A 26,143-nucleotide genomic window follows, 5' to 3' on the forward strand; every position below is an offset into this window, starting at 1 on the left:
CAATTAATATTAGCCATATCTGACACAGATGTCAATAAAGAGTTAAATTTGATTTCAATAATAACAGTGTTTAAGTTGGTATTTTATCTCCTTTTACTATTGCAATGAAATTGCCTTCATTGGGAGCAACGTCAAATGTGGCTAAGAACATGAGTTCCACAGTCAGTTTCAGACCCTGATTTTGCCATTTAATAATCCAAAAATAGTGCAATCTAGAGTAAGTGGCTGCCCTCCCTAGGTTTCAGCTTCTTCGACCGAAGATGGGAGTAACAAGGCATATACCACTCTGTCATATTCCCTACCAAACCCTAAGAGCTCAATAACTATTGACATACATGGACTGTATTGGTAGGAACATTGATAAGCACTTTGTATGGATTATGCCATTCAATCTTCAGGACAATCCATGAAATTTATTGCTTGCTATTATCTGAATCTTAAAAAGGTTAAGTATCCTGACTAAGGTTACATGGCAGTTCTGGGAAGAGTCGGAATATGAACCAAAGTAGATTCCAAAATGCAGATTTTCTCAAATATGAGGATTTATTGTCCAATTAATTTTTGCTATTACTATTAAAATAGGATATAGGTACAATATTCTGATGAAGCTTATAGATCGTGATTAGATCTATAATTTATTGGGATACTGGGGTGGCTCAGCAGTTTAGCACCTGCCTTAGACCCAGGGCATGATCCTGGAGACCCGGGATTGAGTCCCACCTCAGGCTCCCTGCATGGAGCCTACTTCTCCCTCTGCCTGTGTCTCTGCCTCTCTCTCTCTCTCTCTCTCTCTCTCATCTCTCATGAATAAATAAATATCTTAAAAACATTTAAAAAATACAGATCTATAATTTATTAAGATTTAATTAAAATGTGCATATTGTTTATTAATCTTTGCTACATTATCATCCTGTCATTAACACTGAAGATGAATACACCCGACTATCTGTCTCTACTTTACCCACTAGATGGCAGGCAATGCCTATTTACTAAAGACATTCAGTTTACTTCCAAGTCCAGAACTAAATCTCCATTCACTGTTTTGGGAATAGTTGGTACTCTTTACTTTCTCCTGGGATGAACAACGTAAATTAAAAAGTAATTGACAACGAATCATTATTATATTAACTGACATACCTTGCAGTGACCTAATACAGAATTTTATCTACAGTCAATGAAAAGTGACCTGAAGAGTTAGCTATATTTTAATAGTGATTCCTCGTCTTGTTTATGTCAATAACGCCAGTTTTAAATTCAGAGCCAAGTAAAAATGTCATATCAAAGTAGTTTAATTCCAAGATTTCTATTTAAATCAAATATTTAGAATTTTGTCATGGGCAATTGCCAACTTATATAAAGAAGTTCAAACCAAAGGTTGTTATTCGAAGCTCAGAATCTTTTTCTCAGAAATCTTTTTAAAAATATTACAAGATTAATATTTTTGGTCAGTAAATATGGCCCATTTGAAGCTGATTTAAATTGTAATGCAACTGGAATCTATAAATCTTAACTAGGTATTCACTGGGGAGTTCCAACAACTCTACATGCTAACCAGGACTCTTGAATTAGTCAAGAAAATCAGATACCAATGGCAGAATTTTTGCTACTTAGAGAATGAATACCAAGCTGGAACCTGATACCCAAAGAACAAAGTGTCTTTTACATAGTATTAGGGCAGCTGCCAGGAGTGACAAAGAATTCCAAGGAAGATAATTTCTGCCCAAATCCTGCAGCAGGATGCTGGCTGCTCATTCACTCTTCAGATAACTTCCAATTCTGAACTAATTTTGAAATTTTATCTTTATAACTCCATGTTTACCTATGATAGTGTTAGCAAACTAATAACAAAGTGTTAATTTCATTTCATTGAATAACTAAAATGTATATGCACCTCAAAACTTGTTTTTGTTTCCTAACAAATCACTATATCAAGTCCACAGGATTAATTAAATAATTAATAATAATAATAATTAATCCTCAAACTCAGTATTGAGTTCAATTCTAAGATGAATCAGAGAACATAAATTCTGAGCCTTCTATTGACCCGAATGAGAATTTTACTGAAATGTAAATGCATTTATAAAGGTTACAAAAATTCCCAAACTCACCACTATAAATATTATTCTAGGAGGTACAAAACCTCAAAACAAGAACACTGATATTCTCTGAGGAGACAGGATTTAGAGTACAGAAGCCTTCTTTGCCTGGATTCATGAATTTTAGATGATCTGTCAACCTTCTGAGATGTTAAACAAATTAATATGTTCATTATGTTTCTCTGGTAAGAAGATGTTATTATCGTTTTGGGGTTTTTTGTTTCCAAAGGGGTCAATTACAAAAGGTTAAGAACCACTGACATAGAGAAGAAAGTAGAGAAGAGACAGAAAAGTCCTTGGGTGCCCAAGTGGATCAGTTGGTTACGTGTTGGACTCTTCATTTTGGCTCAGGTCATCATCTCAGGGTTGTGGGATTGAGCCCTGTGGTGGGCTCCATTCTCAGCATGGAGTCTGCTTGTCCTGCTCCCTCTGCTCCTCCCTCTGCACCTCCCCCTGCTTGCATTCTCTCTCTTTCAAATAAATAAATAAAATCTTAAAAAAAAAAAAGATTAAAAAGTCCCAAATTTAACAGTGTAAAAAATTAGAAGTTAGTTTACTATAAAAAGGGGAATTTTTAAAGTTCACATAGTGACTGCCTTACTCTAGAACTAAAATGGAACATTTAAAATTAGAAATAGATGGATATAATTATAGATATATAAAAGCCCTGGTTTTTCTAGGCTGTTTAATGTAACAGCTGTAATTTAAAAGGTTGGTATACATATGTTTAGGACAATTATCCCTTAAATCTAACTGTGGGAACATTTTAACAGTAAACAAAATGATTTTATAATCATAAGCCATAAATAGAAATGCAATACATACCTTAGGGGTAAACATGTGGCGGATGCCATCAATTGAACCATTTAAAAGGAGCACTCTGACTAGGAAGCATATAAGTACCACATATGGGAAAAGAGAACTAAAATACATGACCTACAAAGAAAAAAATAAATATAGGTGAGACATATTAACAACCATATTCCTTTCTATAGTTAAGATTATGTGTTCTGTTCTATACTTGGACAGTCTCCGTTTTTGTAGCATGATTAATAGTACTATTAATACCTTGTATAACCATCATACTAGAATGGCTTATTAGTCTTAATGCAATGTGACTTATTTAAGGTCCCATTTGAGATATAATAAGAAATAGGGAATCTCCCTTACACTCCTTTAAAATAGTCCACAGGTATGATGTAACTTGAATAGTGTTTCTTATAGTTCACAAAACAAGCAATCTTTAAGAGAAATAATGGCTACCATCTCCCTAACAAATTTCTACTTTTATTGTTTTAGGTCACAGCAACAGTAAAAACAAGTCCTTTTTTTTTTTTTTTTCTTCATTAATCAAAATTCCATTATAATTTTGTAAAGCTTCTGAAGTAGAGGGCAGCCCCTGTTAAGTCTCCTAAGACTCTAATTAATGTCAAGGTTTTACTTTCTGCTTCACTAGTGTTCAGTTTAAAGTTAAGTGAATGTTTCTTGTAGAAAAGCAATTGTCCTGACCAGACGTTTACTGCTTCCTTGACATCTCCACGTGGAAGCCTAACAGGTCTCTAAAACTTTTCAGGTCCAGAAAAGAGCTTCTGACTTTCCCGCAAAGATGTCCCTACCTGTCTCTGTCTCAGCAAATAGCCCCACCATCCATCTAGGTGCTGAAGTCAAACATCTAGAAGCAGCCCTACACTACTGGTAATATTCTCCTAGTTTCCAGGCTACCGCTCATGTTATCTTATTCCTACTTAACACACTCCAGGGATTTTTTCATACAGTTGAAATAAAGTGTGAATTCCTCGTGAATTCCTCTCTCTCACCTGCAAAGCCTCACATTAGAGTGGCCTCCCTGCCCACCCCACCACCTGTCCCCCAGCTGAGCTAACCCCCAGGCCCTTGCCAGCTGCCTCAGACCCAGCTCTACAGCCTCAGAACAGAGCAGGGCTGCACTCTCAAGTCTGAGTATGAGGCGCTCATCCCCTGATCTGTATGACTCACTGTCCTGTTATTTATGTCTCACCCTCATCTTTGGTGAACTAAGGGTCAAGGGAATGAACAGCAAAAATGAAGGTCTTTTAGGGAATGACACAAAATTTCAAAAAATGTCTTGGGTGAAACAAGGAAAGATTATAAGTGACTTTAGATTTCACTACAAAACACGTCCTTACTTATGTTCTTTCTTTAAACACACTTTCAAAAGCACTACTTTCCACCAATCTTTATTTAACTACCTAGAATGACACGATACTTGTAGTTTGCCCACAGACATTTATAGCAGAGCTTGAGGCGGGCATCACACGCAGGAGTGGTGAGGAGCAGAGTCAGGAGGGACTCTAACATACTAACTTTTCCAGAAGATTGAATGCCTTTGATCATAGCCAAGCAAACCACAACCCAGGCAGCCAGCAAGCAGACGGTCATCTTCCAGTTTAAGCCCCCACTTTCAGAAATGGAACTGGAAATATTCAGGGTTTCTCTGTACCAGTAATAGGTGGTGGCAGAACTTTTTTCACATTCTGGCTCTACAACTATGGAAAGAAATTCAGAGTAGGAAGAGTAATTAGGTTATTGTTCTGCTCCCAGTAAACCTGTAAATCAGTTCTTAATATTTCATAGAAAAGTACACTATTCTACAGAAGCATTTAAGTTCACCATGAAAACTCAACTGTGCAAAATTGTGAAAAATCCACAGACATGTATTCTTGTTGATATTTTTTATTACACATCGCTGAAATAGGAATATGTAAGCTTTTTATCAAAGTAGTTAAAACACATCAGGTTTATAGCCCCTTCAATGCCCAGAATTATCTGACTGACTTCCTGGGACAGAGCTGTCAAATATGCTAGCTGCTGGTCAGATGTGACTTTTGAAATAAAGCTAGTCTAAAGTGGCATGTACTATAAATACAAAATACCAGAAGATTTTAGAGACGTAGTGCAATTAAACAATGTAAATTAGGGCATTAATAATTTTTCTATTAATTATTTGTTGAAATGTTAATATTTTGGAAAAAATAGTTCACCTATTTCTTACTTGTTTCAGTGTGGCTAGTAGTAAATTTTAGACTACATATATGTGTTGCATTTGATGTTTACTGGACATCACTACTAGAGGGACTTGTCCTTTGTTTACGTTCTAGAATTTAAACATAAATGATTGAAAAACTAAACAAAACTAAACAGAACTAAAGATATAAAAACAATTACTTCAATCCTAATTCTTTTTGCCCTAATTTTTATGTTACTTTTATTTTTTTTCTCCTTTTTTTTTTAACATATTTTTTTTAATTTTTATTTATTTGTGATAGTCACAGAGAGAGAGAGAGAGAGGCAGAGACATAGGCAGAGGGAGAAGCAGGCTCCATGCACGGGGAGCCCGATGTGGGATTCGATCCCGGGTCTCCAGGATCACGCCCTGGGCCAAAGGCAGGCGCCAAACCACTGCGCCACCCAGGGATCCCATATTTTTTTTCTCCTTTATGACTACCTGTAGGTCCTTTTAAAAAAAATTTGTGTGACTGAAGTATAGTTGACATACAATGTTATTCATTTTGATGTACAATATAATGATTCTACAATTCTGTACATGACACAATGCTCACCACAATAGGTGTAGTTAGTTACCATGTGTCACCATATAATTATTACAGTATTATTGACCATCTTCCTTATGCTGTACTTTTCATCTCCATAACTTACTCGTTTTATAGCCGGAAGTTGTATTTTATTTATTTTAATCAAAATATTAGGCATCAAGAAAGGTGTACAAAATAAAAAATTGTCAAAGTTAACAACTGAAGGGTTGTAATATTTTACCATAATGTCGTGGGGCATGATAAAATAACTTGGGAAGAGCTAGTAAAATTAGATGGTGCCAAAGGTCTTTGCTTTAAGTATGCCAATCCTAAAAGTGAAGAAAGCTTGCTAGGATAATTTTGCAAGATTTTTCTACATTATTTTCAGAAAAGAAAAAAAATCTCAAAATATCATGCCCTTAGCAACTTTATGATCTTTATATACAAAAAAAAAAAAAAAACAAAAAACACTGTATGATATGATATATGTCTTACAAGTGTGTGAAGCATTTTTCACCAAAGGACATTGATCCCAAGGTAGAGGCTGCTGAAAAGATTGAGAAAAATAGAACAAACTCCAGCCAATGATGACATTGTAGTAGAGACCCACAAAAAAGCACACCTGCAAAACAAAATAGTGCGATTACATTATGCTTCCTATGCCCCTTCCTTTGAAATGAGATGAAATGCATAAAGGCCCATTTAACATGTTAAAAAATCCTCCCCATTTCATTTTTATTTGAAACACATTATCTTTTCTAAGAAGATGTCTCTCTTAGGTCTTAGGAACATGCATTATCAAGATTGAACTATATTAATATTTACAGCTTCGATAGTGTATTAGTGCAAACTAATCGTGTTTTTTTTAACACAGTTAAGAGTTGAATAGAAATACACACTCAAGGGTTTCATTTAAATGCAAACTATACAATAACAAACCCTGTAAAAATTATATAACATATACCATACCAGGAAACTTACTACACAACTTGCAAATCCAATGCCACCCAGTTTAGGGCTTATGTAATTCCACACACCAATGCTTCCTCGCCGGATTCTTTGACCCACAGCAAGTTCCAGGAAAAAAAGGGGAATACCTATTACCAGAAGCAGTATTAAATATGGCAAAAGATATGCACCTACAAAGACAAGAACAAATGAAATAGATCATATTTTCAAAAGTCACAGTAGAGAATACACTAATTTTGAATATCTCATAAAAGACAGTATTTGAACTTCTATTATAGTATAATTATAAAGGACTTGAAAGAATATGCAATTTCATCATTTTAAACCTTCTAGTATTTGAAACCTGGATTTGACAGCTACAAAGAGTTTCTGATAAAAAAAAAATAATTATTGTAAAAGTAAGAATGTAAAGTTTTAGTTTCATTTTATTGGAAGGGTAGATCTTCATTTTCCATAAAAATAATTGATTTCTCAAAGTTAATTATTTTCTCAAGTAGGCTTCACAAACTCCTGGAATTCTTATTCATATGATGCTCATGAAGTAATTTATTAAATCTCATTCAAACTCAACTAAACATGCATTCCAAATCAGTTTAATTAGAATGAATGAAATTTTATAGTATTAAAGCTGACTTTTTTCCCCTAAATAACAACAGGGAAGAAGAAATAGCAGCTTAGACTGAAAAGGAAAAAAAAAATAGGAAAAGAAAAAGAACTTTTACATCAGACAAATATCATTTTTTCTCATAAATACTTCATTTAAAAAGTATATTTCAGGAATTTTTGTTTCCCTTTTTTTTTAAGAGAGAGAGAGAGAATGTGGGCACATAGGCTAAGGGCAGGGGAGGGGCAAAGAGAGAAGGAGGGAGAGAATCTTAAGCAGGATCCATGCCTAGTGTAGAGCCTGTCATGGGGCTCAATCTCACAACCCTGAGATCATAATCTGAGTCAAAATCAAGTCAGAAGCTTAACCAACTGATTCTATACACTAATTCAAAATTAGTGTATCGCCACCCAAGCACCCCAAAAGGAATTTTTTATTTTTCAAAATTCTGTGAAGGGGCAGTGAAGTTGAGTGAGAAACTAAGATACTTAATACCTATTGAAAATACATGTGCAAATGTATATTATCCTTGTGGTAAGATTTTCATACTTAAGAAAATTATAGCTAAACCTCGAATTAAAACATATGACCAGTTATTTTAAAATAGTTTCACAATGTTAGTATCAGGCTTTATTAACTGATAAAGTTAAATGTGAAACGTATTCATTTCTATATAAGAACACATATGCAAACTATTCATTAAATAACCTCTAGAATGAACTTCCTACATTCAAATTTCCTATCTGGAGCTTTGTCCAATCAGATACTATCAAGGCAATCATGCAATTGATGGTGTCAATGCCATAAGAGGCCATTTGTTGTATTCTCCCATATTTTAAAAAAGAAGTGTTTGATGGCTTTGAATAGATTGAATAGATTCTGAGATTTATCTCAGTATCTTTGTACACCTCTGAAATTATGACCATATACAAGAATTTCCCTAATATTGTGGTCCATAGAAAATCTCTACTTTCTTATGACTGATTTGCAGTCTTTTGGACTTGAGTTGATTCTACAAATGGATACATAATGTAAAGCATGGATGTGTGAGCTCATAAAACAGAATTATCAAGTATCTAATACTAAAATGATTAGTAACATTCAGGTGCTAATGACCTTAAAATGTTTCCCAAAGGACTGAAAGTGCATTTTAACACATGCACCTAATCCTGGAATGTGGATGAGTTTGTGTATGTGTGAATGACAGGGAAAATGAATTAAAACTGGACTCCTTGGGAATCTTTCCTCAGTTATGTGTGCATGACATGCTATTAGATACTTCTAACTCACATTACTCACATTAGCCCCCATATTAATAATAGTTATAACTAAATAAATAAATTAAATAAATAGAAACATCATAACTAAGACAAAACTGAGCATTTACTATTTGCCAGGCACATTTCTAAGCCTGATACGCATAGTTATCCATGTATTCCTTACAAGAATCCAATGGGGTGAGTATCATTATCATCATTTTACAGATGCGGGAACTAAACTAGAAAAAGTAAGCTAACTTGTAAAAAAGGTCACATGGCTAGTGTGGGAAAGAGCCAGGCTTCAAGGCCAAATTGACTTCAAAACCTGAGCTGGTAAAATAAAATATATATATATTTTTAATATATATATTTAATGTATATATATATATACACATTAAAAATAATAAAATTAAATTAAAAAATAAAAATAAAACAAATAAAATAAATAATTAAAAAAAAAAAACCTGAGCTGGAAGCTTCTATATTACACTACTTATTAAGCATCACCATTGTTCTTTAAGTTTAATATCTTCAGACAAATCATCTTATGTTGGGTCTGTTACTTTTTAGTTCTATTATTCATGAAGTGCCTCAAGTGACAAATGAGTGAGATTCAGGTTGTCTGAGGCTGTTTGACTAGACAGCCGAATACACTACTCAAATATCCCAAAAGCTCAACACTACACTGCATGTTGGGTATAGCCTTTTGTACCCTGGCAGTCATTTAGAGACGATAAAGTCCATTGGCATTTTGTAATATCACTGTCTAGTATTTGTGATTAGAACAAAGGAAACAATAGTAGGAACAGCATTTTGACTCTTTTTGCATTTGAAGATAAGGAGGAGGAGCACATGTTTCTAATAACTAATTTCTATTTTTATTTAATTGGAGTTAGATTTGCCAACATATAGTATAGCATCCAGTGCTCGTCCCATCAAGTGCCCCTCTCAGTGTCGGTCACCCAGTTACCCCATCCCCCGCCCGCCTCCCCTTCCACTACCCTTTGTGCTTTACCCAGAGTTAGAGGAGTCTATCGTGTTTTGTCACCCTCTCTAATATTTCCCATTCATTTTCCCTCCTTTCCCCTATAATCCCTTTCACTATTTCTTATACTAATTTCTAAATATGAAATCCTTTGAGTTCTCTGCCAAAACAAAAATGGTATTAAATGGAAAGCAACATGACTTTAGCCAAGACAGCCTTCTTTCTCAACAGTGTGGCGAGTGAGGCTCACAAGATGAAAGGCTTAAAGATCAGAATTCATCTTCTGCTAGTCTTGGCAAATGGGATGGCTCATGAAAAACAAAAAGCAGGTAGTATAATAACTAGTCAAGTCAAACAAGTATAACTTATTTGACAAATAATGCATATGTGGTGTTAATGACTAGCTAAGGAGCTTACAGTTTCAGTGGCGTGCTGTGCAGTGTATCATGGACTCGCTACATTGATAATTACCTCTCAGGCAGATTTGTCCAACGGGCAACTATTTCTACACCAGTTGTTATGTGCCTAGCTGAATTAACTAAGCAAGATCTTAAATATATCTTGTTATCAGAACACCTTAGCTTTTTATCTTATAATCGAAAAAAGAAATTTCACATATGATTTTATTATTTCATTTGATTTGTACATCAAGTATAAATACCATATTTTCATCCAATCAACAAAACTATCACAAACTGGAATCAAATCCCAAAACATTCTTTCTACCCTTTGTGCGCTGATATGCAGCTAATATAATATTTGGTTTTTAACCACATTTATTTTAATAGTCGCCATGCAATAAAGTTTCAACTCAAATGTTAGTTGACATTACTTGACTTTGATGTACTATAGCACTTGCAGGGCAGCCTTGGTGGCTCAGCGGTTAGCGCCTGCCTTCAGCCCAGGGCGTGATCCTGGAGACCTGGGATCGAGTCCCATGTCAGGCTCCCTGCATGGAGCCTGCTTCTCCCTCTGCCTGTGTCTCTGCCTCTCTCCCTCTCTCGGTGTCTCTCATGAATAAATAAATAAAATCTTAAAAAAAAAAAAAAAAGAACTTGTATCCCAACATGAACAATACATTCCTTTGTATATACTTTTTAAATTGATCTGTAAGATAATTTTTGTTAAACAACCCTTACTGAGTATGTACACAAATACAAAAAGGTAGGATATTATGTTGATGGAGATATATTTGTTTAAAATTAAGGATGGAGGTGCCTTGGTGGCTCAGGTGGTTAAGCGTCATGATCCCAGGGTCCTGGGATGGAGTCCTACTTTGTCAAGCTCCCTGCTCAGTGGGGACACTGCTTGGATCTCTCCTTCTGCCCCAATCCCCTGCTCATGCTCTCTCTCCCTCTCCCTCCACCCTCCCTCAGATAAATAAATAAAATCTTAAAAAGAAAAATGAAATTATATTAAGGATGCTAATTTCCTTAAAGTTTTCTTTGAAACTAAACTTTGCCCCCCAAATACTGTAGCATTAGAAACCAAATATATATAATATCTAAGGATGAAGAATGTCTGGTATTACATTAATTATATGATAAAATCCCTTCTACTGGGATCTACAAAATTCTGGGCAGCATTTGAACACCATAATTATTGTAAATTATATGTAATTTTCTTTTGAAAAGTGAAATAATTCAAAATTCAGAATTAATAAATTGTGGAGAGAACATTCTTTCTGACTTCTTTCACCAGTACTCTCTTATATGAGAAACTTTAGGTTTTTCTCCGAAGAGTAACTGACAGGCATAAGGGATGCCTCTAACGTTTGTTAGAAAGGTCAGGAATTTAGTGATGTTTAATAGCACCCACAGAAAGAATTTGAGAATGTACTACCCTTAAGTAATCTTTGAGTATTCATAATAAGCCATTAGCTCCTATGGAAACCTAATCTGAAAACAGAGTTGCGCTCACTTTCAACAAAGGAGTCTCCCTGGCTTTACAATGGAATTCATAGTTTCTGAAATAATGAGACTGCAGCAACAACGTGGGCTACTTGAGATAGGCAGTTGTAATTTACTCAGCAATGTGTCACTTAACAACAACAAAAACAAAAAATAAAAAAATTTAAAAAACCCAAAACTTACCACCTCCATTCTTCTGACATAGGTATGGGAATCGCCACACATTTCCTAAACCTACAGAATATCCAACTTGGGCCAAGATGTATTGTAGCTTGCTATTCCAAGCTGGTCTTTCATCTTCGACTTCGGATTCTTCTTCAACATCGATATCTTTCTCTTCCTGAACATCAACAATCAGTTCACTCTTCTTAAAAGCATCATCAGCTGAGTCTTCATTGGAAAGAAGGTCTTTGACAGACTCAATAACTTCATCATCTAATTCTCTTTTTACCACCTTGCTATTCTTCGGCATTGGAAAGTGTGGGTATTACTACTATTATTTTTAAAAAATATCCTTATGGTAAATTTGTTAATTCTTTTTTGAAATATGTTAATTAATATGAATAAAAGATGGAGGAAGGTATCATATAAATCCTTGGTTCAAGGTGACAGAGTCTTAATGAATCCTGGGTCTGTATGTCCAATATCCAATGGATACCTGTAAAATTTTAAGTTGAAAAACAATAATATTAATGGGGGAAAATATTTAAAATACTGAAGACTCTTTATTAATAATTTTTATGATAACTCTTTCTGTAAAGTATAAGACATCTGATTGCCCTTGTCCCTTCAGAGCTTAATAATTACCAGAAGTGGAAAAATTGTAAAGTACACATGTGCTTCAGACACACTTTCTTTTAACTAACTTCTTCCTTCTTGCAAAATCTAATTTGATCTCAGGTATACTCCAATGCAAAACTATGCTATTTGCTGGTAATTAAAATTTTGTGACTCTCTCTCTTAATTCTTCCTTTTTACCTCTCTGACTAACGCACATCCCTTATTTTATTCCTTACAGAATTACAATTACATGCCATCCTGGTAAGTGTCTTATACAGAATCTCTTCTATACGCATATTTATCATTCACTCACTTGATATTAATTGTAATATGGATAAAATACAGAGATATAAACAGTAATGAATCATATGATATCTACTTTAAAGGAGCTTTTATCTAACAGGGAGAAAGGCACCTCCCAAATAATTACACTACATTATATAATTTATATTACCCAACACCATTAAGATAGGAGACATCAGGAATGTTGAACAAAAGTGGCATTATAGTTGGGCAGGGATGGAGTGAGGCCACACCAAATGTAAGGAATAGCATAAACAGATGCAAGAGGTGGTAACTATCATTATTTGTGTAAACATTCTCTCAAATGACCCAAAAGACACACTGCCACCACTTGACATTTTTCCCTTTATTTCTTTTTACATTATATCTCATATCCTTTTCTCTGTTCAAATACAAACCAAGTAAGTGTATAGGGTGTATTTATAAACCAATGACATTGTCAATTTTAAAAAGTGATTGGGCAGCCAGGGTGGCTCAGCAGTTGAGCCTCTGCCTTCGGCCCAGGGCATGATCCTGGAGTCCCAGGATCAAGTCCTACGTCGGGCTCCCTGCATGAAGCCTGCTTCTCCCTCTGCCCGTGTCTCTGCCTCTCTCTCTCCCTCTCTCTCATGAATAAATAAATAAATCTTTAAAAAAATAAAAATAAAAAGTGATTGAATATATGAATGTTTCTCTTTAAAGCTGGGTTGGGAGGCTTTAGAAATAATCTACCAAGAATTTTGTCTTTTATTTCTAGAAAAATAATGGAATTCTTTGATAGAACTGTGTTAGATTTACATTCAAAGTCAGAGAATTAGCCCATCATAATTTAATTCATAATCTTAATGAACAAGACAGGGTGCTTGGTGACTCAATGATAAAGAAAAACAGGAACTCATTAACTTGACCATGTAACTTATTTGTTGCCTTTAGGTTTGGAGGTGTTTAGTTCTTTCCAAATTAAAATAACAGCAAACCCTCATTTTGGATTTAGTGAGGATTAAGAGTTAGACTGTGAAGGAAATTCTGAAAAACTACCATTGAAAATATTTAAATAGGGTGGGGGGGAATGGGTGACGGGCACTGAGGGGGGCACTTGACGGGATGAGCACTGGGTGTTATTCTGTATGTTGGTAAATTGAACACCAATAAAAAATAAATTTATTTTAAAAAAAGAAAATATTTAAATAATAGACACATCTCTAGGATAAATGAGCAACTTTTTATAGTGACTATTGTAAAGACATCACCAAGTTTTTGATGTGGAAATAGTTTCAAGAGGTTGTGGATTATGTCTGTTTGATTTGCTTTCTTTTCTCTGAGAGATCAGTAAATATTAGGGGAGTAAATGAATAAATAGAACCACTGAAAAACTGAAATAAGCTAATTTTCCACATATTTTTTGCTGGAAGAAAACAATCTGACATATAGGAAACTATGATTTGTGAGACATGAATTATGTAAAGATCTACACTTGTTGAATTATCTAAAGATAAGTTATTAGCACAGTAATTTAACTGATACATAGATAAAAGCATTGGCTCTAATCTAACAAACTTGAGACTTCTAGTTCTTTCATTTATTAGTTGTATAACTTATAGTAATAGAATAATTCTTAACCTTAGTTTTCTCAATAAAGTAAGGTTGTTAGCTATTCTTTTTGCTTTTTCCATATAAATAGAAAGATAAGGAATACATCAAAGTTTAGAAATATTATTAGGGTGAAGACATCCACAATTTCAGGAGAAAAAAATTTAAAAGACAGGGTTCACTCATGAGCCTCCCCCAAATTCATTGTCTCACAACTTGTAGAATTTCTTCTATAAATATCTAGTCTTTGCAGAAAAAAAATACACAAAAAAATCAAAATGAAAAAACAATTTTGGACACTGCTGAATATTTTTTTTACACATTTAATGAATAATTATACAAATGTACATATGCTATCCTTTGGCAAAGTTTACATTTAAAAGTTTCTATCAGGGATCCCTGGGTGGCGCAGCGGTTTGGCGCCTGCCTTCGGCCCAGGGCGCGATCCTGGAGATCCGGGATCGAATCCCACATCGGGCTCCCGGTGCATGGAGCCTGCTTCTCCCTCTGCCTATGTCTCTGCCTCTCTCTCTCTCTCACTCTCTCTATCATAAATAAATAAAAATTTAAAAAAAAGTTTCTATCAGACTGGGGCCCCTGGATGGCACAGTCAGTTAAACTCTGGGTTTTGGCTCAGGTCCTGATCTCAGGGTAGTGAGATCGAGCCCCACATGGGGCTCCATACTCCACATAGAGTCTGCTTAAGATTCCCTCTGTCCCTTTCCCCCTGTGCTCTCTTTCTGAAATAAGTCAACAAATCTTAAAAAAAATAAAATAAAATTTTCTATCAAACAACCCAAAGATCATATCTTCCATGAAAAAAAATCAATGTCAAGTGTAAACAAAATTGAAATACAATGATATAATATAAATGCCTGCAATATATTTAATATATAAAACATATCTATATATACAGATTATATAATACAATAATCCTGGGCAACGTTTATAAAATTAAACATATTTTAAAAGGAAGCTAAAGTTGTTGCATTTATTTCGTGCTCTCTTCTTCACTAGACCATAAACTCTGCTTAGAAAATGATTTTATCTTACTCATCTCGCATTCTCAAGTTTTAAACTTATCTGTCCAATGAATGAGCTCCAAAAAGTAGGACACATTAATATTGTATGATAACTATAAGTATTCTGCACTATTACACGTTTGGTTGTTTTTTGGGTTTTTGATTTTTTTTTATCCTAAGGCCCTAGATTTATTGAGTCAGAGACTTTCCTTTCAGAGGCTTCATAAAGCCAAGAGTAAAGATATAAACTGAGTTTCTGAATGCATTTGTAAAATCCATTGTATATAAGACAATAATTGGAAGCCAAATTATTTTCATATCTTTAAGACCCAACTTTTCTAAAAGATAACATGTTTTATCACGCCAAAAGCTTACTTGAAGAACTTAGTTCATAAAAGTAGACCATAAATATAGGTTAAAAAGAGAATGAAAAGCGAGGCTGACTATTGCCAAAAAGTATATTGATCATTGCTACATCTGGGAAAAGAAATGAAGCAGGAATGTCCAGGAAGGAGGTGAGGTGGAAGGTCATAAAGTGTCAGCAATCTGCAGGTCATGGGCAGTAGGATAATCAGTTTCAAGTAACTGCACAGCCTCTGCCAAGTTAGCACCAGCCATTCATGCAATAGAAAGAAGCTATCATCTACTGCACTTTGACTGCACTTAGGAGTTTCATTGGCAGTCTACATCATTACCTGGTAAAGGCCTCCCATCTACCCCTGAGCAACAGATATTCAAGATCGAGGTCAACAAAATATTACCCGTGGGTCAACTACAACCCATTGTGTGATTTTATAAATAAATTTATATTGGAACATAGCCATACCCACACATTTACATATTTTTCTATAGCTAATTTTGTGCTGCAACAGCAGAGTCAATTTGTACAGACTGCAAAGTTTAAAATATTTACTGACTGTATTGAAAAAATTTGACAACCACTGTTTCGGAGAATAAATTTGAATTGAAAATATGGAGTTCTTCAGACCACTTGATATAGACTCCATTTGTATGGCACTAATTTCTTTATCAAATAGTATGACAAGATAGAACTCTACCCATTTAAAAATAAGTAATTACCAAGAATGATAGGGTTTTATATAGAACCAGGGAGATGGAGTGGGAGTAGTTGACAGGGGAAGAAACAAATGTAGAAAATATATATCAGGAAACAGAGTGCTCTAGAGTTTCAAGTATATTACTTAAGAAAACTCAGAGATTCAACAAAATAAAGATAAAACGAAGTTCCTTTTGAAAAAAAAAAAAAATCAGACACCTGGGTGGCTCAACTGTTGAGCATCTGCCTTAGGCTCAGGGCGTGATCCCCAGGGTCCCGGGATCAAGTCCCTCATCGGGCTCCCTGCACAGAGCCTGCTTCTCCCTTTGCCTATGTCTCTGCCTCTCTTTCTCTGTGTCTCTTATGAATGGATAAATAAATTTTTAAAATAAATAAATATTAAAAGAACTTTTAAAAACTCAAAGAAAATATATAAAAAATGATTGGGAAGAAAAAAGTTAAATAGATGAATACTGAATACAGATAAGAGATGGGAAATTCAGTATAGGGATAAAAGGTACATTAAAAACAAATAAAGGCTGCCACAAGTACATCCATAGACGTGGAGAAGACTTATGGAAGCTTCTCAAAAAGAATGAAAAGAGTCAAATATCTTAAAGTAATTCAGAGAAAAGCTAATGGAAACAGGTCAGATAAAGGTGATCCAACAAACTTTAAAAAATTGTTTTTTACAAATTCATTCAGAAACTCAATTTATATCTTTCCTTTTGGCTTTATGCAGCCTCTGAAAGGAAGGCAAGAAAACAGAATTAATATAACACAAAATACTGAAAGATAAATTAACAGAAGTTTTGCTCAGATTCATATTTTCAAAAAGTAGTAATACAGAGGTGTCGACCCTAAAAATACTGGGATAAAGATTCCTAGGGATTTCAAGCAGAAGTAGAAAGGGGGAATAAAAAGACTTCTCAGTATGTTTCATAACTGCTAAAAAAAAATTAAGAGGAAAAAAACACTCAATCTCCGATTTTTATACTCAAGTATTTTGTATTCCAATTATAAAAGCCACAGGCAAATATTCTTGTCTGTAAGAGATCTGATGATCCCTCTTGGGGAGGTAGATAAACAGGTTACATGATCATGAAATTTGGCCAAGAGAGAAAAAAGGTAAAGACCTCATTAACAGAGAAGTCATGTTAATGGATAGAAGTGAACACTAATTTAAACAGAAAATAAGCTTTAAAATCTATATGAATTATGTTTAGATGAAAAATATAAATTAAAATTCAGAAAATAAAATCAGGAATTGAAACAGGAGAAGATTAGAAAGAAATAAAAGCATGAGAATATCCTCATATTTCATATCAGGAAGCAATTTAGGATACTGTCTAACTATAAAACACATAGTCAAAAAAAAAAAAAAGATAATGACCCCAATCTCTTCACACTTTCATATAATCCTTGTTTATTTTTATTGAGATCTTGTAGAAATTAACATTTCTTGCTGTGAAAAGACATATATTGATGCCAAACACTTATATTTAGTTTCTAGAAACAGACGGAGTTCAAATCCTAGCTCTATCACTTATGGTTTTATGACCTTGGCTAAGTTACTTTGTTATATAATAATAAAGTGCTTGGATAAATGCCAACACATCGAAAGAACTCAATTATGTCTTCTTTTGTTATTATGATTACCATCCCTCTTATAGCTGTATTCTGTTATAACTGGCTTACTGCAAATTATTAAGGATAATGTAAGTCTAGAGCCAATGCCATACATTCAAATCATTTTAACATCACTTTTTTTTCCAAATGCCATTTTTTTGTTGCTGTATAAGTTACCTCAAAATTTAGTGGCTTAGCAAACAAATGTCTTATTTGCTTATGATTCTGTGTGTTTGCAATTTGAACTAGGCTTACACGATCAGTTGTTTTGCTGGTCTTGACTCAGGTCACGTCTCCACTATAGTCATCTATCAACTCAAGTGGGGAAGGATGGTCTAGGATGGTCTCACTCACATTCTGGCAGGAGGCAGCCTATCAGCCAGAGCACTTTTTTTGTTGTTGTTTTTTGTTTTTTATAAGTAGAGCTTTTCTTTCTTTCTTTTTTTATTTTATTTATTTATTCATGAGAGAAACAGAGAGAGAGGCAGAGACACAGGCAGAGGGAGAAGCAGGCTCCATGCAGGGAGCCCGATATGGGACTCGATCCCGGGGCCCCAGGATCATGCCCTGGGCTGAAGGCGGCGCTAAACCACTGAGCCACCCGGGCTGCCCAGCCAGAGCACTTTGATTCTTCCAAATGTAATCTCTCCAAAATGCTAGCTTCAACTTGTTCACATTATAAGCTCAGTTCTAACTCTAGCCAAAAGAAGCCCAACATGCAAGTGCCAGTGAATCCTCTGTGTAGCATCTGCTCATGTTTCATGGCCCAAAGCAAGTCACACAGCTAAGTCCAGGTTGATTAGAGGGGCTAACCTCTACCTTTTGATGGAAGGAGCAACAAAATCAAATTCCAAAACATATGAGTAGAGAGAAAAGAAAACCACTGCCACCTTCTTTGCAAATAATCTTCTACACTTGTCCAGTTAGCACTCCCCTCCCTGGATTCTGAATCCTGAGGACGGGAACAAAGAGATCAAAAGGTTGGCATCTCACTCAATTCCAAAGGTATTATGCCCAGGCTCTAACTACTACCACCGTAGTCATGGATTCTGGTTCCTAGCTTTAAGAACTGTTTTCATTCTTGCCCTTTTCCATCTCAGTGCCAAGCACCCCATTGTTCCTTTGAGCCCGAACCTTGCCAATATTTATTTTATTTTTGCCTCCTAGCCAGGCATCAATTTCTGCAGCTTGCAAACAAAGAATCCTAAATAACATGGCTCCAATCAATGTAAAACAATTGGTATCTTTCCATTCATTTACTGTAAAAGGACTTAACATACACTTTAAAATGTTGGGAACATTACATTACTTAATTTGGACTTATATTTACATTTTTCTCATTCTCCCATTTTTGTATTGCTTTAATTGTCTTCATATGCAAGTTTTCAGAAAAAAATCTATTTTGAAGAACTTAAAACTAGATTCAAAACATTTTTAAATCAACATAATAAATTTCTAACTCAGTGCTTCTCAACCCTAATCTTTTTAATTTTTTTTTCTTTTTTGAGATTGTTTCCTTGCCTTTTCAGATAAGTTTTGAAGTTAGCTTGTTAATTTCTACCCCAAAGAAAGAGCCTGCTAGAATTTTAACTAGGATTGTATTGATTCTATAAATCCATTTGGAGAGCATTGATATCTTAACAATTTGAGCTTTCTAATCTATGAACTTGGTATATCTCTTCATTTACTTCTATCTCTCTAACTTCTCTCTGGAAAAAAAAAAAGTTGATTTTTTTAACACAAGCTTCCTATTGTGCAACATTGATAATTTGAGCTTATGGTGTTTTAGGATTTTTATATACACAGTACGTCAAAGGTAAATAAAGTTTAAGCTCTCTCTAATTGTTTACCTTTCATTTCTTTTTCTTGACTTACCTACTGGCTTGGGCATCCACTAAAATTTTGAATAGGAGTGTTAAGAGAGACACCTTCATCAATGCCCTGATGCTAATGGGAACATACTCACTATTTTACTAAGTACAATATTAGCTATGGATTTTTTTCATAGTTGTCTTTTGTCAGTTTAGGGAAGTTTCTTTTTATTCCTAGTTCAGAGAGGGTCTTATTTTTTTTTAAATTCTGATTAATTGTTGAATTTGGCACATAATTTTCTACCTTTATTGAGATAATCATATAACATTTCTTTTTTTTTTTTTTTTTTTTTAAGAGGTTTTATCTATTTGAGAGAGGGAGTAAAAGAGCGAGAGAAAGCTAGTGAGCATGAGCGGGGAGGAGCATAGGGAAAGGGAGAAGCAGACCTCCCTCTGAGCAGGGAACACAGATGATGCTGATGACCTGGGCTGAATCCTGGGACTCAATCCCAGGATTCCAGGATCATGATCTGGACCAAAGGCAAATGGTTAACCGACTGAGCCACCCAGGTGAGCCAATCATATAACTTCTTAATCTACTGATACACAATATAACATCAATTGATTTTGTATTTTAGACTAATCTTTCATTATGAAATAAATGCCACTGATCGAGATGTATTACCTTTTTAATATATTACTGGAATCAATTTGCTAATATCTTGATAAGGATTTTTTCAGCATTATTCATAGGAACGTGAATATATAATTTTTTCTTGTATTTTGCTTCTCTGGTTTTGGTGGACTCATATATGGAATTTTAAAACGGTCTCTCATTTATTTTCTGAGAAAATACATGTAGAATTAGTTTTATTTCTTCCTTAAATGTTTGGCAGCACTCACCAATGAAGCCATCTGGGCCTGGAGTTTTCTTTCAGAGAATATGTTTAATTAAAAATACAATTTATTAAAAAATGCACTTTGTGTCATTGATATACAGCTACTGAATTTCCTTTTTTCTTATATTAGTTTTAGTAAGTTGTGTTTTCAAACACATTTCACTTAAATTGTCAAATTTTGTTTGTGGAAAGCAGTTCATAATATGCCGTAGTTTTTTTAATAGTTGTAGGATTTGTAGTCATATCACATTTTTTATTCCTGGTATTGACAATAGGTGTTTTCTCTGCTTTGTCTTAATTAATCTTGCTAATATTTTCACTATGTAATTAAAATATTGTGCAATTCTCATTCTATCTTTCAAGACTTCTTAGTTCTTAAACTATTGTTACAACTTCTTTTGAAACTGTTTTAAATTCTAATTAACATTTCCAGTGAAAATATGCAAAGACCTAAAAAAACAGACAGGCACTTGCATCTTAGAGATGAGAAAGGATTCAAATAGACATGCTTGCGCTGGCTAATTATTGGTACATGCCAAAAGTTTAATATTCTATAATAAAGAACTAGAAGTACACCAAATTATCTCCCTGACTTGGACAATTATAAATTTTACTGAATAAAATTTTCTTCAAATATGAACCAATTATGAACAGTGAATCTGAACTTTATAGTAGATTCAAATGAAACATTTTTCTAATTCTAACATATAGGGTAAAAAAATAAAGGCTGTCTGAATAAAAACAAAATGTTAAACCATATAGCAAGACTCAAGAAAAAAATAACACATCTAAAACTTCAACAATATAAAATTCAACCTAAACATTTCTTTTGCAAATTATATCCCCTTCACATAAAATGTTTGCATTGAGAAAAAAAAATAATAGAATTCACAGAGTCAATCAAAAGGAGAATTTTTTTTTTACAAATGACAATACAATGTCACAATTTACACTTTATATATTTTACCCAAAAAAGGTAGACTATAACACGCCTATGAGGATGACTAACATGTTTTTAAAAACAAGTCTTAAAAAGTAAAGACAACAAAAGTTGGTGAGGATGAAAAAAAACTAGATCAATCATATATTTCTGGTAGAAATATAAAATAGTACAGCCACTCTAAAAATACAGCTGGTAGTTCCTTTTAGCACTAATAACAGAGTTATTACACTGACCACCAATTTGCACTCTTAGACATAAATCCCAGAAAAATAAAAACTTATTTTCAAGCAGGAACTTATACATAAGTGTTCATACCAACTTTACTTACAATAGCCTGAAACTGAATGTCTTTCAGGGGGTGATTGGTAAAACAAGTTGTATTTCCTCCATATCATGTAATATCAGCAATAAAAAAGGAAAGAATTATTGATACTTGCAATAACTTGGACGAACCTCAAGGAAATGATGCCACATGGGGAAAAAAGCCAATTTCACAGGGATGCATATTGCATAATTCCATTTATAGAACATTTGTGAAATAACATAATGATATAGATGAACCACAGAACAGTGGTTGCTAGGAGTTAGGGTAGGGAAGGGCAGGTGAGTGTGCTATAATGGACAAGGGAATCTCGTGAGATGGTACAGTTTAGTATGTTCATTATGGTTAAGGATTACATGAAACTACACATTTGATAAAACTACAAAGAACTATACCCATATACACACATAGGCAGAGAAAATAACTGCATAATCTGAAAAACTCTGGATTACACCAATATCAATATGCTGGTTTTGATATTGTACTGTATATCTATATAAGATTGTAAAATGAGAGAGGCTAGGTGGAGAGTGCACAGGACTTCCCTTTGTACCTTCCTATGAACTTGCAATTATTTCAAAATTATAATTATAAAGTAATATCCATAAAGTGAGATGTATCTTTCGTTGACTTCTATGAACCAAGAGATTGAACTAAGAGATTCAAAATCTTAAAGTATTTCTTTTTTTTTTTTTTTAAGACTTTATATATTTACTCATGAGAGACAGAGAGAAAGAGAGAGAGGCAGAGACACAGGCAGAGGGAGAAGCAGGCTCCAGGCTGGGAGCCAGAAGCGGGACTCGATCAAGGGTCTCCAGGATCACGCCCTGGGCCGAAGGCAGACACTCAACCGCTGAGCCACCCAGGCGTCCCTTAACAAAGTATTTCAGGAAGTCCTTTAAACATTTTTAAAATAGACAAGAAATTCTTTTAAATTCTTAAAATTTTGTTAATATAATGAGAACACCTCAGGTTTAGACATTGTATTCATTTCCTAAGAATTCTGTAACAAATAACTTTAAATTTAGTGGTTTCACATTGCACAAATGAATTTTTTCAAGGCTCTGGAAACCAGAGATCCAAAATAATTTTTAATAAACGAGAATCAAGGTGTGGTCAGGTCTCTCCCTCAAGAGGACCTAGGAGACAATCTGTTCCTTGCCTTTTCTAGTTTCGGGAGGCTGCCAGCAGGTCTTCACTTAGAGCCACATCCCTCCCATCTCTAACTCCAGTCCCTCCTCCTCATCTGTGTGTATCTGATATTCCTTTGACTCTTTCATATATGGACATGGTGATATAGGGCCCATCTGGATATATCAGAATAATCTCTTCATCAGAGGATTATGTCTGTCAAGACTCTTTTTCTAAATAAGGTAACATTCACAAGTACCAAGACTTAGTAGATAGACCTATTTTAGGAGCTATTATTAGCTGACGATAGGTGTATAACATTACACTCCATTTATCTATATTTTTGAGTTATGTCATGAAAAATGAATTTGGAGGCAATAAACATGTTTTAGTCGTTATCATCATAAAATGTCAAGTATGATCTTTCTTAGTTATTTCCCATAGTAGATTGTTTACAAAAAGAACATTTACAATTCCTCCCAATGCTGTACATGTTTGCTATTCTACCCATCAGGAAGTGGAATCTATTTCCCGTTCTCTTAATTCTAGGCTGCACTTGAACTTGAATTTGAATTCTGGAATTACCTGAACTTGCTTTGACCAGGGGAAGGCCAAAAGAAGTGACAGGGCAAGTTCCAAGGCTAGGCCTAAAGAAGCCTGACAGTTTCAGTTTTCATCCTTTTGGAATTCAGACACTATATAGAAAAGTCTATCTGCCCTGCTAGAAATCCTACATGGAAAGAGAGGGAGCACCTTAGCCAGCCACCAATTGTTCCAGGCATTTAGCTGAAGCCTTAGGCATAAGAACAAAGGCACTGACATTCTAGTCCCAGTCCAATTGCTAACCATACCAACTGGAGCTGATGAGGTACCCACAGCCCAGCCACACACAGAATAATAAGAAATAATAACTCATCATTGTTTTAAATTATTACAATACCAGAAAGGCAACAGAGGGTACAGGGGCTCAATAAACCATTTTAAAATGGTTCACACCATTTGTTTTGAACCTACTAAAAAAAAAAAAAAAAAAAAACAACCAACAGTGGTGGAGAATATTTGTTATGTATCAATAGAAAACTGAAATATTTGCCTGTGGGGAAGACAAATTATTCAATTTGTCAAATTATTCAATTATTGAAGTATTCAATTTCTGTTAAATGCATTGAATTTAACCAAAAGTATAAATATTTAACTACTGAAATTTAAAACATTGTCCAAGGAATTGTTCACAACAGGGCTAGACCTATGCAAAAGGGGTGCTGTTCAGATTTTTAAATCCATGCAGTGATTTTCTTTTAAGCATAAGATAAATATTAACCTTGAAAGACACATTTAGTCATCCTTTTGTAAAGTTCCATGTGGTCAGTCTTGTATTTTAGGCATTTGTATGTCAGAAATGCACCAGGGATTATCACAACAAAACTCACAGACATCAAAATGATCATAAGGTAATAATAGCAAACACTCTACACACATAAATTAACAACCTAGATGAAATGTACAAATTTCTTGAAAAATACAAACTCCCACAACTTACCCAATATCAAACAGATCATGTAATAGCTCCACATCTGTTAAGGAACTTAAATGAACATTATTTAAAATTCTCACTAAAGAAATCTCTAAGCCTAGCTGGTTTCACTGGGGAATCCTAGTAAACATTTAAAGAATTAACACCTGCTCCGTACAATCTCTCCTACATAATAGAAGATAGTGGAACACTGCACAATTCATCTAATGAAACTAGTATTACTCTGATACTCTGAAGACAGTACCAAGGAAAAAGAATACCAAAACCTATAAATCTATATCCCTTATAAATATGGGCACAAAATTCCTCAATACAATATTAGAAAACAGAACTCAGTAATATATCACAGGAATTATATATCATGACCAAATGGGCTTTGTTCTAGGTGTACAAGGCTGGTTCAGTATTCAAAAATCAATAATGCAATATACCATAACCACAGGCTAAAGAAAAAAATCATGATTATATCAATCGATTCAGAAAAGGCATTTGTAAAAAAGAAAAAAAGAAAGAAAAGGCATTTGTAATTTAAAAATTGCCCCAAAAAACCCCAACTAGGAATGAAATTAAATTTTATTTATGATTTGATAAAAATCATCTGCAAAAAACATACAGTTGGTATTACTTATCAATGAAAGACTGAATGCTTTTGTCTTAAGATCAGAAACAAGAATGCCCGTTCTCATACTTTTAAGAGTAAGCAGAGAGGGAACCCTGGGTGGCGCAGCGGTTTAGCGCCTGCCTTTGGCTCAGGGCGCGATCCTGGAGACCCGGGATCGAATCCCACGTCGGGTTCCCGGTGCATGGAGCCTGCTTCTCCCTCTGCCTGTGTCTCTGCCTCTCTCTCTCTCTCTGACCATCATAAATAAAAAAAAAAAAAAAAAAAAAAAAGAGTGAGCAGAGTACTGAAAGTTCTAGCTAGTGCAATAAGGAAAGAAAAGGAAATATAAAGCATAAATATTGGAAATAAAGAAAGAAATTTTCCGTATTTGCAGACATTCTGGTTGTCTATATTGAAAATCCCAAGGAATCTACAAAACATTGATAGTACTTTTATGCTGAAAAATATAAAGTGCTGATGAAAACAATCAAAAAAGATCGAAATACATAAACAGACATAACTACCATGTTCATGGTTTGGAAGACTAACATAGTAAATATGTAAATTCTCTCAAAATTGATATACAAGTTTAATGCAATACCTATAAAATCCCAGAAAAATAATTTATAGATAAATTATTCCAAAACTTATATTAAAATATAGAGAACTAAAACAGCAACAAACATTTAGAACAGAAGAATGAATTGAATCATTCTACCTGATCTTAAGACTTATTTTGTACCTACAGTAATGAAAATTGTGTGAAGTTAGCAGAAGGATAGATACATAGATTAATGAAACAGAAGAGAGTATTCATAAATAAACCCTCAAAAAATACACCCAACTGATTTTTGACAAAGGTGCAAAGGTTATTTCAATGGAGAAAAAAATGACACCCCTTTCAACAAATGGTTCTGAAATAACTGGATAACTCTAGGCAAAAATATGATCTCAACCTAAATCTCACACCTTACACAACACTTAACTCAAACTGGATCATGGATTTAAATGTAAGACATAAAACTATAAAACCTTCAAAAATAAATCATTGGAGAAAATCTTTGAGATACAGGGCTAAGCAGAGTCCTTAGATAAGACATCAAAAGTAAAATCCACTAATGTGAAATCTGGTAAACTGAACTTCAAA

At 34.3% G+C, this 26,143-nt stretch overlaps 1 protein-coding gene across 5 annotated transcripts in view; it reads right to left on the reverse strand.

Annotated features, from left to right (window-relative positions):
- The window catches only part of SLC6A15 (solute carrier family 6 member 15), a 45,300-nt gene that overhangs the window by 13,930 nt on the left and 5,227 nt on the right, over positions 1–26,143 (reverse strand). For 3 of the 5 annotated variants that reach the window (XM_038558573.1, XM_038558570.1, XM_038558569.1), the window contains exons 2-6: positions 11,579–12,053; positions 6,650–6,807; positions 6,164–6,290; positions 4,440–4,621; positions 2,922–3,032 (exon numbers count right to left, since the gene is read on the reverse strand). In XM_038558573.1, coding sequence (XP_038414501.1) covers positions 2,922–3,032; positions 4,440–4,621; positions 6,164–6,290; positions 6,650–6,807; positions 11,579–11,867 — 867 coding nt within the window. In that variant the 5' untranslated portion in view covers positions 11,868–12,053. Of the gene's footprint in view, positions 1–2,921; positions 3,033–4,439; positions 4,622–6,163; positions 6,291–6,649; positions 6,808–11,578; positions 12,054–20,251; positions 20,376–21,736; positions 21,758–26,143 lie in introns of those variants that run through there. The other 2 variants (XM_038558572.1, XM_038558571.1) reach the window with 2 other exon arrangements.

Source organism: Canis lupus, chromosome 15 (genome assembly GCF_011100685.1).
Source record: "Canis lupus familiaris isolate Mischka breed German Shepherd chromosome 15, alternate assembly UU_Cfam_GSD_1.0, whole genome shotgun sequence".
Taxonomy (NCBI): Eukaryota; Metazoa; Chordata; class Mammalia; order Carnivora; family Canidae; genus Canis; species Canis lupus.